Source organism: Heliangelus exortis, chromosome 23 (assembly GCF_036169615.1).
Source record: "Heliangelus exortis chromosome 23, bHelExo1.hap1, whole genome shotgun sequence".
NCBI classification, from domain to species: Eukaryota; Metazoa; Chordata; class Aves; order Apodiformes; family Trochilidae; genus Heliangelus; species Heliangelus exortis.
In genome coordinates this window covers 2997058-3011835 of record NC_092444.1, presented here as the reverse complement: position 1 = coordinate 3011835, position 14778 = coordinate 2997058, and the positions used below count along the sequence as shown (strand labels likewise).

Here is a 14778-nt window from a genome sequence, read left to right as displayed (position 1 = left end):
TGGGTGTAAAAGCAGAAGATACTTGGTCCTGACAGGCACCACACCAACCCAAGCCCTTGCTGTTAATTGTCAGCGTACACTCTGTGCCTTGTTCCACTTGAAAGCAAACATGCATTTGGAAACCAGATTACACCAAATAAACCAAAAAGAAGGTTAGAGGCTCTCATGAGGTGACAGAAAATTAGAATCCTTATCCCAGGACAGTGATGGAGTGGGCTGTATTCTGGGGTGCTGCACACCCTGGCATCTCCATGGACTTCAGTGGAGCTCAGCAGCTGAGAACATCATTCTGCTCCCACAACACACACAGCACAAACTCTGCTCTCTCCAGACCCACTGCTGATGAAGGTTTTAACCTCTCCATGCTGCTGAGGCTTCTTTCTCCATCACACACAGCAAAGCCAGGCACACAACGGGCAGAAACCTTATCAAAGCTGGGATGGGGCCCTTTGGAAGGCAGCTGGGCTGAGCCCAGAGCCCAGAGCTCAGGGGCAGGTCCTGGGCACTCTGTTCTGAGCTCAGGCAAGGATCTTAAAACCAAGGGTGTTGGGGAGGCTGCGCCTGTTGCCTGGTAACTTATAATGCATGAGCTCCAGTCTTTTACACAAAGAGCTGTGTGTGAAATGTATCTTCCCTCTTATTCTGACATTGCAGAAAGCATTAGAAGAATTGTTTACACAACAATTAGTTTCTCAAAACCAAATCCCAGATCTGCATCTCTGTATTTGGCAGAAGCTCAGATCCATGGCATTTTTACACGTAAGGGCTTTCCTTGTTCCAGTCAGGCTTGGAGAAGCTGGCTTTGGCTAATATATAAATCAGTCACCCACAAATCATGGGCTACTTCTAAAATGAGCCTGCAAAGAGTAACTTAAAAAAAGAATATCAGCATGCTGTCTTTAGGCTAAAATCCAGAATTGAAGGGCTCACACCTGCACTGGAATTTTTTTGGAGGGCTGAGAAGGGCAACATCGATGCTCAAGGTCCTGGTGTTTGCAGTTAAGAGTGTGTTAGCCTGAATTTGGGAACTAACAGGATACAAATGCTCTGGCAGTACAGTACTGAGCTCAGGGTAGAAATAGTGCAGATAAACAAATCAACTAATTGATTTAACTAGGCTGCCTCCAAGAATTCCTGACAATAAGAGCAACTCCCTTGTTAACCATAATACACTTGCATAGCCTGAAGCTTGCCCTGCTCTCAGAGGATCTGGACCAGCCGAATACTCTCAGCCAAAGAAAGAATGGAAGCAGGACACATACCTGTGGAGAGAGGCCATTGCTAACAGGATTCATGTGGTTGGCAGGGGCTGCTGCATTCATGAAACTGTCTGAGTAGCTGGAGAAGCTGTGTCGGGCCCCGTAGGCAGAGCCAGTGTCAGCGGCGGCGGCAGCAGCGAGGCCTCCCTGGTGCATGGTGGAGGGTGGCAGGGGCTGGGGTCTGTGGACAGTGCTTCCTCCATCTGTGGGGACAGAAGTCAGGAGTGAGAGGTTGTGGGGTGTTCCAGCTGGGAGGGCAGAGCTCGATGGTTTGGCTACCATGATGTCAGCTCCTGGGTGCCACGTGGCCACAGCGTTGGATTTGACATTTTAAGGTGTGGCACAAAATCTGCAAACCTGGGATGAGATATCTCAGTTTTCTCTTAATTTTTTTCCCCAGGCAGAAGCTATTCATTTCTCTATAAAGTCCAAAGCCATCTGGAATTAGCAATACCCCTTCCACTGAGCCCTAGCATGGAGGGATGGCCTGTGTTATACTCACTTTGGGCTGATGTGGTCCCTATTTCAAAGCAAAAGAGCTACAGTCCCAAGACAGAAAGGACCATGAGACAAAGGAGAAAACTGCTGAGTTTCCATCCACCTCAGGAAAAACCCGGCCTCCTAGCTAAAGAAAAACCATTCCTGTCTTACAAGAGCTTTAGCGGGATGTCACGAATCAGACAGAGGAAGGATGCTATAGGGCAAGAGAAGGGGAGCAGCAAGGAAAGACGGGAGAAGGGGCGCTCACCTTGGGAGATGGTGGTGGTTGGGTAGGTGGAGTCTGGCAGCTGGTACGGGGGCAGGGTCGGCATTCCTGTGGGCGGGAAGCCTCCCGGCAAGAGGTGATTGAAAGCTGCCAGTTGGTTCGCTCCCGCCTGCTTGCGCCATCTCGCTCGTCGGTTGCTGAACCAGACCTGGAGAGGGGAGAGAAAAGATCCCGGGGGGCTGAGCTGAGCTATGCCCCCTCTCTGATGGGTGCCTGAAAACATCGGAGGGAAACGAATCCTGAATTACAGCACCGGCAAAAAAAAAAAAAAAAAAAAAAAAAAAAAAAAAAAAAAAAAAAAAAAAAAAGGGTGCAAGTTGCCACCTGCCACAGACTTCAGGAGTGTTCTCCGTTCCTCAGTTTACTTTCTCCTAAATGACAATATTACTACTGCCCTGTCTCCTGGGTGCAGATATATGCATTTTAAATTGTGAAAGACACTACTTCAGAGCATGGGAGGGAGCTATCAGCAGTCGGGGGAGAGGAAGAGGAATAATTGAGCTTGTGTATTCCGAGAGAGTCCATGCCAAAGAGATGTATTGCTACCACCTGGCCATTCTGCCTCGTTATCTGACAACTCAGTGAATTATGCTGAAGGATTAAGCACCATAATAGCAACACGGCTGCACTGTTAGGAGGGATAAATAGACAGATTAGCATCATGGTTTCTGTGTTAGACAAGCTAAATAGATAGAACCAGACCTGAGGGAATACAGGGTTTTCTTAGCTCTTCTGGACTGCAGCAAATCACTGCTGTCTGTATGCTCAGACATGCTCTCCTTGCAAGAAGCACTGCAGCCTGCACCAGAATTGTACTGCAGCCAATTTACATCTCTGTGCATAAAAACAAACCTGGTATCAAAGCGCGTGCAAAGCTGGGCTCCTGTTTCCTACAGTGCCACTTTACCTGCATGGCTCAAGGGGAGATTTTTTCTCAATGCATTTGTTTGCCCTGATGGGTTTTATCATGGACAATCTCCCCTCTGCATGGTGGAAGGGGCTTCTCAAGCTGCCTCTTGGGCTTAGTTTACTTCATTTCAGCAGAGAGGCTCTCATGCCCCATCCCTGTTTGGGGTTCAGAAATATGTGGATAAGCTTTCAAACCAGATGAGAATGCAGCTGCTGGACTTTGTGAGGCCTAAAGGGCTAGAAAACACGATTAAATTTCACAGCAACAAGAAAAAATGGAGCAAAAATCAAGAGTGTAAAGCATTCAGGGAGGAAAAAAAAAAATCTTCCATCAAGCTTCCAAGCTGCTCAGTGTCAGATCAGAAACTGGGGTTACAGGGGTTTGAGGCCCTGCAGTCCAAACTGTCCCCATACCTTGTGCACCACAGCAAAACTCTTCTCTGAATACAGCAGAACCTTGGTCCTTGCACTTCAGAGAGGATCCAAATCTCAGAGCAGGAGTCTTTCTCTGGTCTTTAGATCAAGCTCCCCTGTAACCTTGTTAGTTTGTCTTTTTCTTACTGGCACCCATGGGAATGCCAAAGTCACCCAGCACAAGGCAGTGTTTTCCCTGAGAGCTGCTTATTTAATGAAGTTCTGTCTCTCAATCCACACACACTGCAGTGGCTCTTGCTGCAAACCCAAGCATCCACTGAGCTTCACACACAAATTCCTGTGAGGTTCTCTGGATCACAGTCTTGTGATGTGGAGGGATTGCTCTCTCTACGTGTTACCCATCTACCAGTGTGCTGTGTTTGATTAAAACACACTGATGATTGCTGTGTCTGACCTCCTGAGGATGGGTAGGAAGGACCTAGTCCTGGGCAGCCCTTCACTTCGTGCTGTTATTTACATCCTTGTATGATGAAAACACTAAAAAAAACAGTTTTCTTTGTAAGAACTGGTCTAAATTAAACCCCCATTTTATGGTCTGAGTGGACCAAGCTAAATTTTTGGTACCAGTACAAGCTGATGTCAGGCCCTTGGCACCAAACACCTCTTTTTCCAGACCTGTTCCTATTGCACTGCTCTACTGGCTGGAGCAGCATCACCCCTGAGCACCTTCCAAAAGTGAGACAGAAACAGGTCAGCTCACATCCGATCTGCACTGATCAACAAAGTCCATGCAGGTCAGAATCCCTGTGTCCATTTTTGGCACCAGATGTCTCTAGCAAAATCTAGGACAGACCTAAGGAGAAAGAAATTAATGCATATTAAGATCTGTAGCACTTTACAACTCTTTTATACAGTCCAAGTCAGGGCCTGGTTCCTAGGAGCAGTGAATAACACAGATGAATAAATAGCCTTTTGTTTGCCCTGGTCATGCAAAGAGGACAGTCCTGTCCTTTTCTCATGCATGCATGTATGTGTAATGCAGACTTTGAATTAGGGATATGGAACTTGGCTCCTCCTCTCATATAATTTGCTTCCACTTTCACAGTTAAGGACGTTAAAACTGTCTAAATATTTATGTTAGCTGAACATAAGGAGATAAACAAACCTTCTCTTTTCAGAGAAAAAGGCCTAGTCCCAGGCTGGAAGAACTTTCACTAAAAAAAAAATAAAAAATCTCAATGCTAAAAATAGCAAATAACATTCAGATGCCTGAAGAAAAAACATAACCAAACAGTGATGAATCTAGGCATTGAGAGGGAAAGAGAAATTTAACTCCAAAAAAGTAAATAGCACTCCACACCTTCCCAAGATTGCCAACACAAACATTTGTACCTATTGTCCTTTATTTTTTAAGGGAGATACAAGGATTCTCTGGATCCTTTTACAAGCAGGTAGAGTGGACCAAAAGGTCTGTGCCTGGGCCATTCTTGGGGTGTCATGCAATGTGCATGGTGGGGTTGGATGGGGCTTGGAGCAGCCTGGTGTAGAAGAAGGTGTCCCTGGCCATACAGAGGGCTTGGAAGTGAGTGAGATTTAAGGTCCTATCTGAACCAAACCATTCTATTATTCCATGAAGAAAGGAAAGACAGTGGAGAATAACCAGAGAAAGAAATTTGGATTTTAATTATGCTACAGTCTCCCTCTGTGATTTTGGGAGAGAAATTGCTTCTCTGATCTGAAGTCAAGGGAAACATCACTGCATTCAACAAGTTTTGGTTCTTACACAACCTCTACATTGAGTATAAAGTCCATTTTCTTACATTTTAGTTTGTTCCAACAACTAGAGACAGGGGCTGTCTGTAACTGCCAGTAGGCACCATACCCAGCACAGCAAGAACTCCTTCTTGACTATAGTATCACAGCAAAACAAATAATAAATGATAATAATAGTAAATACACATGCATGATGTGAAATTCACAACTACACACTTAAATGTGTAGTTGTGAATTGGTTGTCTGTTTCCTAACAGAGCCAGGCTGCAGAATCCAGCCACAAACACACTGAAACCTGCCACAAAGAACTGGATTGGATTTATCTTGCCGTGCAGAGGAAGGGACATTTCATGGCCCAAAAAGGTTGATGCTGCCCCTTATTTCTAACCCACAGTAAAAAAAAAAAGAAGATACATCCCAGCTAATGATGTTAGCAATTCTTTCCCTTCCCCCTCCTCAAAGGTGGCTCAAGCCTTTATGCTTATAAATCATTTTATTGGTAGTTGAAATATAGAGGCTGGAGCATCGAACTGTAATGCGAGGCACACTTCAAAGGGAACCTGCTTTCATTTCACAACAGTTAAGGTTTTATCAGCCACTAAAGATTCCCCCTGCCAGAGGATCCTGTTACACCATGTTAAGCCTGGGGTGGAGGCTCTGGTTGCTAAAAGCAGGCTGGTGGGAGGAAGAGGAGGAAGTTTTGCAGCTGCTGCTTTACCTATGGAGATGTTGTTCTAGGGGGCTGAGTTTTATGCTGAGTTTTATGTAGCCAGAAGTTGGGTTGTGAGAAGAACCCAAGAGCAGAAAACCCAGCAAGTTAGAAACCTGCTTTTTCTGAAAAAGACCCATTCTTTGTGGTCGTTTGTCTGTGCAGAGCAAAGAGATCTTGAGCTCTGTAAATGTGCTGCTTTCCAAGGGATGCAACTATAGCAGAGGCAACTGAAGGCATTTGGGGCTTTTGTCTCTGTGAACTGCCTTCCAAAAATGTTATTTAGTAGACAGGAGATGTATTATAGAAACTTCTCGGCTCAGGGGAAGCAGATAGATACGGGAATGCCCTCCTGGAAAGTAACTGCAGATATCCAAGCAGGTTCTTCATCTTCTTGTCACAGCCATGGTCTGGATGAGACCAGAGACCCTCACTGTGCCACTTGCACCTTGCTCAGTGAGTAAGTCTGATGCTACAAGGATCCTGGATGCTAAATCCTCACCACAGGACATCACCCCAACCCTCACCTTCCCCATCTCCTGCCCAGATGGGAGAAGGAGGCACAGTGAGACTAAAAAACCTCCAGTCCATCACTGCCTGCTGCTCAAAACCAGCTGATCTCAGAAGAGCCCATCCCCCGCTGGGCTGGGCTTGGGGCAAAGGTTATCACTGGTTCTGATTTAACCTCAGCACCTGCACCCAACACTGCCAAGGACCAGCTCCAGGTCTCCCAGCTCAAGGTGTCCCAGCCCCAGGTCTCCCAGCCCCAGGTGTCCCAGCATGAAGTGTCCCAGCCACTTGTTCTCACGCAGCAGAGAGGTGCAGAAGGGCTGCAGAGGCAGCTGCCTGCCAGGATGGGGCTGGACTGAATTATCCCCTCAGCCACCGAGATGTGGGTCAGCTCCCACAATTTGTCAGACAAGGAGAGGAAAGGAAGGTCAAAAAGAGCCTCCTGTGGGAAAGAAAGCTGTTGTGTTTCTGCTCAGCCTAATCAGGACTTGACGTCGGAGGAAGATAGATGGGAGAAACGAGCCCATAAATGGAAACAGGGATGGAAAAGCCAAGCTGTGCCTTTGCTTTCCAGCAGAAGGGAAGAGATTCAAGGTGTGTTTTGCTTTCACAGGCCCAAGAGGTTGCAGGAACCAGGTGAGACAGATTCATTTGGCCATTTATTGCCCAAGCACACCAATGCCATTTCCCCCAGGTCCCTCCTCAGGTTGCAGAGAGGCAAGTCTGCCAGGTCAGCTCTTCCACAGGTTCTCCTTTGAAGCAGGGCAGGGTCCCTGCTGTGCCTTGCCTTGTCCACACGATGATAAAGGATGCAAATCCTGGGCTCTCCAGGAGGCTGCTGCAAAAGGCTTTTAGAGAGGAACTCGGGCAGGCACAGCAGAGACTGGGGTAGTTTTTGCTCCATCCATGCCTTCTGGTGCTGCCTTAGCCCTTCCAGACAGGAACAGGCTGAGATGGTGATTTGGGATCCTGTGACAATTCTGCTTCCTCTGCCAGGGGCTGAGGAGTGTGACAAACACATCAGAGCCATCCAAGCATCATTGGGGCTACTGAGAGAATTCTTTACAGAGCGAGGGAAAAAGCCCATGAGAATGCCCAGGTTTTAGGCATGGGGACTTTCTGTGCATGCAGGGATGAGGCTGTATCCAGTGACACTTTGGTTCAGTGCCTAAAACACTGAGCCTCTGTCACTTGTGGGTGATATGGTTAAGATTAATATTAAACAAGGTTAGTGGAGCAGAACAAATGACTCTGCACAAATGAGATTATCCAATGAATTTAGCCTGTATATCTCCTGGCATTTCCCTGTTCCTGAAGGTGTTAGCTATTTATAACAACCTACTGAAGAATTTTAACAAACAGTTTGTGGTATGTGGATTTTTTTGCAAATCACTTGGTTGTTCTTTAAAAAAAATAAAACATACCAACCAAAAAAAAAATCTTTAGCAGTGAAAAATTTATTGTGACATTGATTACCTTGCTCTTGCACTGTCCTTGGTGATCTTTGAATAATCTAATCATGTCACAAACACTTCCTCAACCAAGAGGCCATCTCTGCCTTTAAATGATGATGACAGTAGGAATACCTCAGAACTGCCAATGGGTTTTATACTCCATTCAGAGAAGCAGGAGAAATGGGGCAGATCTGTCCACTTTCACACTGTGACATCCTAAATCCAGCTCTGAACTTGTGGCTTCACAGGTCCAAACCCAGCCCTGCCCAGTGATAAAGCTTTACCCTTTATTGTAATAAAAGTTAGTAAGATTTACAAATATTTTTTTAAGATACTACCACTGAATGAAATAACTGTTGGATACTGACTGATTGCTTGCAACTGCTGTGTTTTCCAGCACTACATTTTACAAACTCTGCTTCTCAGTGATTGATTATTGCAGTTGTCAGAGGAAATTCTGTTAAAGTAAAAATTAAAATCTGTTTCACTTATCTGTTTACCTTCCTATAAAACCTGTGTCTGAGGATGAATGGCACTTGTGGAAGCTGAAGCCATTAGGATGAGTTCACTGCTGTCAGAAAGCAGCTGCTAGGTAGGGTATTTTTATGAAATCTTTTCTCTCCACTTGAACACTTGCTCCTTAGACAGCCAGGTCTTGATGGTGTTAGAGCTGCATTTAAACATTTCAGAACAGGCTTTGATGTTCACACCTCATGGAGGTGAATGAGATGTTTGGGGGCAGATTTCCTGCTGGGATTGTTTGGCTAGAGGTAAGCTGGGCTTGAACAGCAAACCAGCAGCACGTTGATTCCCACTACTGAGATAGTGGGAAATTAAAAAAAAAAGCTGTGAGCTTTTAAAAAACAGCTGAAACACCAAGTGAAGTGACTCAAAGCTGAAAACACCCTGGCAAACCCTCCTCCTGGTTATTATAAATGTTTTCTCTTGACCAAAGAGAATCTATTTAATTGGTGTCCCAGTAAACAGAAAGCCTTCTTAGCTGGGGAGAACAGGAGAGCCACGTGTGCAGGCTGCTCAAAGCAACAGCACAGCTGCTTCCTTTGCTGGGTGGTGGCTCCTCTGGAATTAGAGCTTCAGCACACAGTCTATGAGAAACATTTTGGTCCACACCCCCACTAAACTGGAAATTTTGTGATAAAGGTTCTTCTCAGAAAGCCTCTAGAAGGCCCCATTTGTTTGGAATACAATGGGACAGACACTCTGCTGCTACAGATCAGTGCAAAATCCCTGCCTTCTCTTTGGAGCAGCTGAGTGGTCAGGGTTGAACACAACCTCCTTGCCCAAAGAATGAGGCTTTTTGGTCACTGCTTTGGCCTCTGGGCCTTCTTCCTCTTGTAAGAAAGTCAAATCATTACCATATTGTTTAGGAGAGCCCTTCTGCAGCTTGTGACCATGAGGTTGGCAGTTCTGCTTCTTGGTCCAAAGCAGACCATGAAAAGCAGAATAGGACAAACAGCCAAAAAAAAAGTCAATTCCAGGTTTTGCATAACACAGAAATCCAAAATTTTAGCTAAAAATAACATTTTACTGAACTGAAGGAATTCCTTCATCTGCAGAAGCCACCAAGTTCAAAGGAGCATTTTCTGGCAGCAGTGTCTCCATTTGTTTCATACAGATTCCCTGCCCCATCCAAACAAAATGAGGTGGTCTGGCCAAATTCTGTGGCAAGTCCTGAAATTTGTATTCATTCATGTTGATTCCAACCAATGATTTGCCAGAAGGACTACAGGATTAGGCTGATTTTTTTTCATCTTCAGTAAAGTGTAATACATTTAACAAAATAGTGCTGACTCTCTCCAGCAAGATGCCCTCAAGCTTACAGAGCTGAGACCATGTCACCTGTCAGTGGGACATTTGTATTTCTGAGGGAGCTGGTGGCTGTAATTCTATGAATACCAAAAGTGCTGAAGTTTTTCTAAATGAACCTTTAGGTGCAGAATGAGCTTGCAGTTTTAAGAGATCACCTCTTTTTATTCCAGAGGCCAGGTGGAAAAAGACTCGCTGCTGCAGTTTGGATACCTGGAAATCTAATTTACAGACTGCTTTTGTTTATTTTTTACACGACTGAGGTGGACTAAGGGCTTATCTGGAGGATATTAGCTGAGGCAAGTGTGCAATGAGTTACTCTTTTCTTTAATCCAGCTGCATTTTAATTCAGCTCAGAGAGATGGGAAGGAGCAGCAGCAATGCTGTGAGGCATCAAGCACCGGATTCACCAAGGAAACAGCAGCAAAGTGGATCCGACCTCTCCCTCTCATCACCAACATCCATCTGCAGGATCCATGAGGAGGAAGCTTTGGACCCTTCTCACCATCCCGGCTGCATTCAGCCCCTCGCTGGCTTGAACTGGCCGGGACAGCAGCGCTGTCCCCTCGCCCGGACCTCTCCCGGTACCGGGATGCCGTTTGGTACCGGGATGCCGCGGTTCCCAGGGCCCGGCAGCCGCGGTGCCAGGGGCTGTTCCCGGCGGAGAGAGCCGGGCTGGCCCGGAGCCCTGGGAAAGGAGAGTGCCAAGGCTGAGCTCTGCCAAGCAGAGAGAGCCCCGAGTGCCGGCTCCTCCGCACGGCCCCGCTGGCCCGGCTGCTGCCAAAAACACGGGGCAGCTGTTGTGTCATAACCTCATCCCAGCTCCCTTCACAAGAAATGTAAACTACTTGGACCCTCAGGAAGAAAGAAAACATTCTCAGCTGACCTTTAGGGGAGGAAGGGAGGGAGGGAGGGGGAGGATTGCCTCCGAAGAGCCAGTTTGGCCACATCTCAAAGAGGATGGGAAGCAAAACACCAGGCAAAGGCTGCAGCAGCTTTGCAGGGCTCCTGTTAATGCTGAGGGGGACCTGCTGACCACCACCACCCCCTCCAATGCCCTCAAAAGGCCTTCAAAAAGCAGCATCTCAGGGCACAGGATAGACCTTTGACCAGGGTGACAGCTGGTGAAAAGATGGGGTCCCCAGCAGCACACAACAGAGATATTTGAGAAGTTCCTGAGAAGGCCATGTATGTATTTTCTGCAGTAAAGAGTAGTTTTCAGCTGCTTTGCACCCAACAGAATTGCTTTGTGAAAAATTTCAAGCAAAACTGAGTAGAATTTCTTCTCTGGCACTCCATTTGGCAGGTCTGAACTGCTGCAGCCCCATTTAAAACATGGCTGTTGGTTTACTACAGTTTGAAACTGTGTCATAAAATATAGACTATGTGAGTAGCCTAGAAATGCACTGGGATTTCAGAGACAGAATTGCTCTGAGCCTTTTTATTAAATGAAACACCCATTTTCTCCCAGGCAGAAATCACAATGGTATCCATCATAAAAATGATCAATAAAGCACTGGCTTGCGACTCCTGCTCTCTAGTTTAATTTTGGTATTGAAATAATGGTTTCTCAGTGCATGGAATTTCCTGGGCATTAATAACAGAATCAGCATCATAACACACCCACCCCTTCACACTTCTTGATTTCCAGAAAGCACCCACTGCCCAAACCAGATGAACTCAGGGGAACATTCTTGTGCCCAGCTGTGTAGGGTGTAACCATCTGGAGTCATCTGCAGGTGATGCTGAGGAGCAAAAGTTTCCATCTGTTTGGTTTGGGGGTTTTTTGGAAAAAATTTTGGTTGATTTCTGGGTGAGTTTGTAAGATAATACTTTGGACCCTGCCACATCTGAGTCATTCCAGCACCAGGAAAAACGGAGACAAGCTGCTTGGGTGGGAACCTATGCACCAAAGTCTATTTGTGACAGTATTTTCAGTGCACAAATTTCTAAGAGACTTGGGATTGCAGTACTGACCTGGAGATAATTTTGTACTGGTCTGGTTTACTTTATGTTTCTTTCTGTTGGGGTTGTTCAATAAAAAACATAAATAAGCACTAGGGGTTGTTGGTAACCTGCCTTAAAAATTAAACACATTTGAGCAAGCACATCCACAAATGGGATCACCTAGGAGAAGGATTAATTTCAGATCCTTAGACCCATGACTGATGTACCTAGCATCTCCTTTTGACATCAGCATTGCTTTGAGAAGCCATTTCAACACCTAGACAAGAAGCTCCTGACAAAACCATTTTTCTATTGAAAAACATGGTACTGACAAAGCTAAGCTGTTTATGGGAAAAAGGTCCTTCTGAAAAATGTCCCCTCTCTAGAAATGCCAGGGAGAAAAGTTACAAAATTATCACAGAATGAGTTTAGGGGGTTTTTTTCTGCATAAAAACTTTGACATCATCAATTAGATAATAGCAAAGGCTGGTGTAAAAACCCAAACCATATTCAAGATCAAAATCAAAGCTTCCATTTCATTAACTAAATTAATTTCTTAGCTGTTAGACTTAATTTTAAAATCCGTGAACGCTTGGCATTCAACAGTTTGTTTTCTGGAAGGGTGGCAACAGGAGCCTGCAGATGGGCAAGAATTTTTTTCAGTGCTGGACAATGAGTGTGGACACGTGAGTCAAGACATTGCCCTGCACACAAACAAGGCAGTGGGATTTTCCACTGGTGGCCTTGCTGGGCATGGATTTGACCTGTAATGTGTAATCCTGATCCTTCCAGAAATCCATGGAAGTCTTGTCCATGGCTATGCTCACTTTGGGATTAACCTTTTAAGGGCTTGAATTTTGGGGTGTGTTGAATGCTAGAATCCTGCATCTCAACTCCACAGACACTGCAGTGACCTTGCAAAAAATATTGCTCACCCTCCTGTGATCTTCCTAGCAGATGAGAAATGGGAGCTTGGTGCTCCCCACCACCACCTCCTCTTGTTTTTCAGCTTGTGAATTTTATTAGCTGTCAACGTGTCAAACTTCCACTTAGCTGGACAGCTGTGTGAGCAGCCAGCCTCTGAGGCTGCCAATAAAGTTTAACAGAGCTATCAGCTTCTCATGTGGAAGAGATTATGGTACCTGAATACTCAGGTATCAGAAACATCAAATGAGACTTCTCCTTCCATATGGAAAAGCAAAGAGGTGAAGAGGAGAAAAGCAGGGAGACTGCCAGGCTCACTCCTTTTTCTTCAGTGATTGGTAAAATGGGGTCCTAGTGCAGGGATGCTGTGCATATGTGAGACAGAAAGAAAGCCTGAGAGCAACATCTGAGCTGTGATCCTCAGGGAGGATCCAGGGATTTCCAGCCACGGCCATGCAGCAAAGTGGCACAGAGCTGTAAGAGATGAAGCAATGACCAAACTCTGAGGAGCAGAGAAGGCTGCTCTCAAATCTCTTCTGTGGCCCATGGGTCATAACACACTTTTCATACATCTGCCTCCCGTTTTATGTGTGCACATGACAAGCTTTTGGGACAGAGAGAGATGGGCAGATGCTGGCATGGCCCTTAACACACAGCAACCCTGATCTCAGCTGGCCCTACTGTTATTACAGCCATCCTTAATCCAAAGCACGTCTCCTGGCCTTAAAAACTCTGTTGAGACAGGAATAAGGTGGTAGAAGATTCCCTGCTGGATGGGTACATATGCGGATGGGGGGGCTAGGGGGGCTTTTTGTTTTTTCTCCACAAGAACTTGATTGACTAATGTTTGTAGGTCCCGAGAGCCAGTAAAAGATCTGCTCTGATATCCAGAAAATTTTACAAGGGGCGGCAGGCTTAAAAGTGGTGGGAAGAAGCTGACTCTGCCAGGATGTTGGAATGAGAAAGCCATCAGGAATGTGCCTCGGAGAACAGCTGCTACTACAGCCCTGGCTGGAACCTCCACACAAGCTGCCTGGGAGCAAGTAGGGGGATTCAGAGATCACAGCTTGAGATGAGGGAAAGGCTCCCTTTATTTATTTATTTAGCTTCCCCTTTCTCTGCTTTTGCCTCCCTCCTTTCTCCCTGTCTTGGGAGCACCTTGGAAAAGAGAAAACCTGCTCTGGTTTTTGCACCTCCTGTCACTTCCAGGCTTCTCCCTTCCTCCCCAACATATCCACATCACTGCTTATGCAATGAAGGTTTCTCTCACCCCATAAAAAAGCTGTTACCTAAACTTTGTTCTCCCCTGAAACTCAATTTTCCTTCATCTGTTTACCACAGAAACATCTCTTGTTAATTTCTTCTTTAACATCTCCACGTACAACAAGCAAAACCAACTAGAAACAGAACGTGCAGAACAAAAATGGGAAAATTTACACTTTCCAACGTTTGGTAGCTTAGTCACCTAAATTAGCCACTTTCCCAGCCTCTACCTCTGAACCTATATGGCTAGCAAATAAACACTATCACTGTTGGACACTAGCAGGGCCTTTTGGCTAAGATCAAAACTAGAATGAGTTTCAAGTTTTCTAGATTTCCTTTTTGTGCCACATCCTGAGGGATGATGGATGGATTCAGGAAAATCCAGTACCTCTCAAGAGAAGGTTGGAGGGAGGTGAGAGGGCATTTGCTACAGTGCTGTGCCTGGCTTAGCACTTGTCTGGGAAAGGCTGATGGGAGAATCCTTAACTAGTCAGTATCCCAGGGGTGGGGGGAAATGTCCATTTCCAGACAGCTGGGGGAAAACAGCAAAAACATCTGGCTTCTGAGCAAGTACATCAAGCTCATTAACCTGAGAACCACAGAACAAAAGACAAAAAGAAAAAAAAAAAAAAAAAAAAAGCCTGTTTTGTTCTGGAGGAGCTGGTTCACTGACTGGAGCACACTTTCCCTCTCCCAGTGCCTGCAATTCAACTCTTGGCTGGGAGCACAGAGCCCTCCGGTCTTCCCCTGTAACCCAATCGCACTGACCACACGGGGACACTGCTGGGGTCTCCATTTCACTGCTTTAACCCCGCACAATCCCCAATCCCTCCCCCTTTCCTTGCCTTTCCCCAAGGGACTCCATTATACCCCCCGATCTGTTCACACTCCTGATCCCCCTGCGTGTTTGCACACACTGCTGACCCAGCCTTTATCTGGAAGACATAAGGGTCTCTGTGTGGAGTTCCCACAAGGGCTATTAATCGTGTAGATGTCAGAATCCCCCGGCTCCAAACCCTCCCTTCCTGCTCCTCCCCTCTTCTTCCCTCCTCCCACCCTGTT

The 14778-nt window shown here is 46.0% G+C and overlaps 1 protein-coding gene across 6 annotated transcripts in view; it reads right to left on the bottom strand.

Annotated features, from left to right (window-relative positions):
- The window catches only part of PAX7 (paired box 7), a 101389-nt gene that overhangs the window by 35333 nt on the left and 51278 nt on the right, over nt 1-14778 (bottom strand). For all 6 annotated transcript variants that reach the window (XM_071766721.1, XM_071766722.1, XM_071766718.1 and 3 more), the window contains 2 exons: nt 2008-2173; nt 1263-1462 (listed from right to left, as the gene is read on the bottom strand). In XM_071766721.1, the coding sequence (XP_071622822.1) occupies nt 1263-1462; nt 2008-2173 (366 nt within the window). The remainder of the gene's footprint in view (nt 1-1262; nt 1463-2007; nt 2174-14778) is intronic.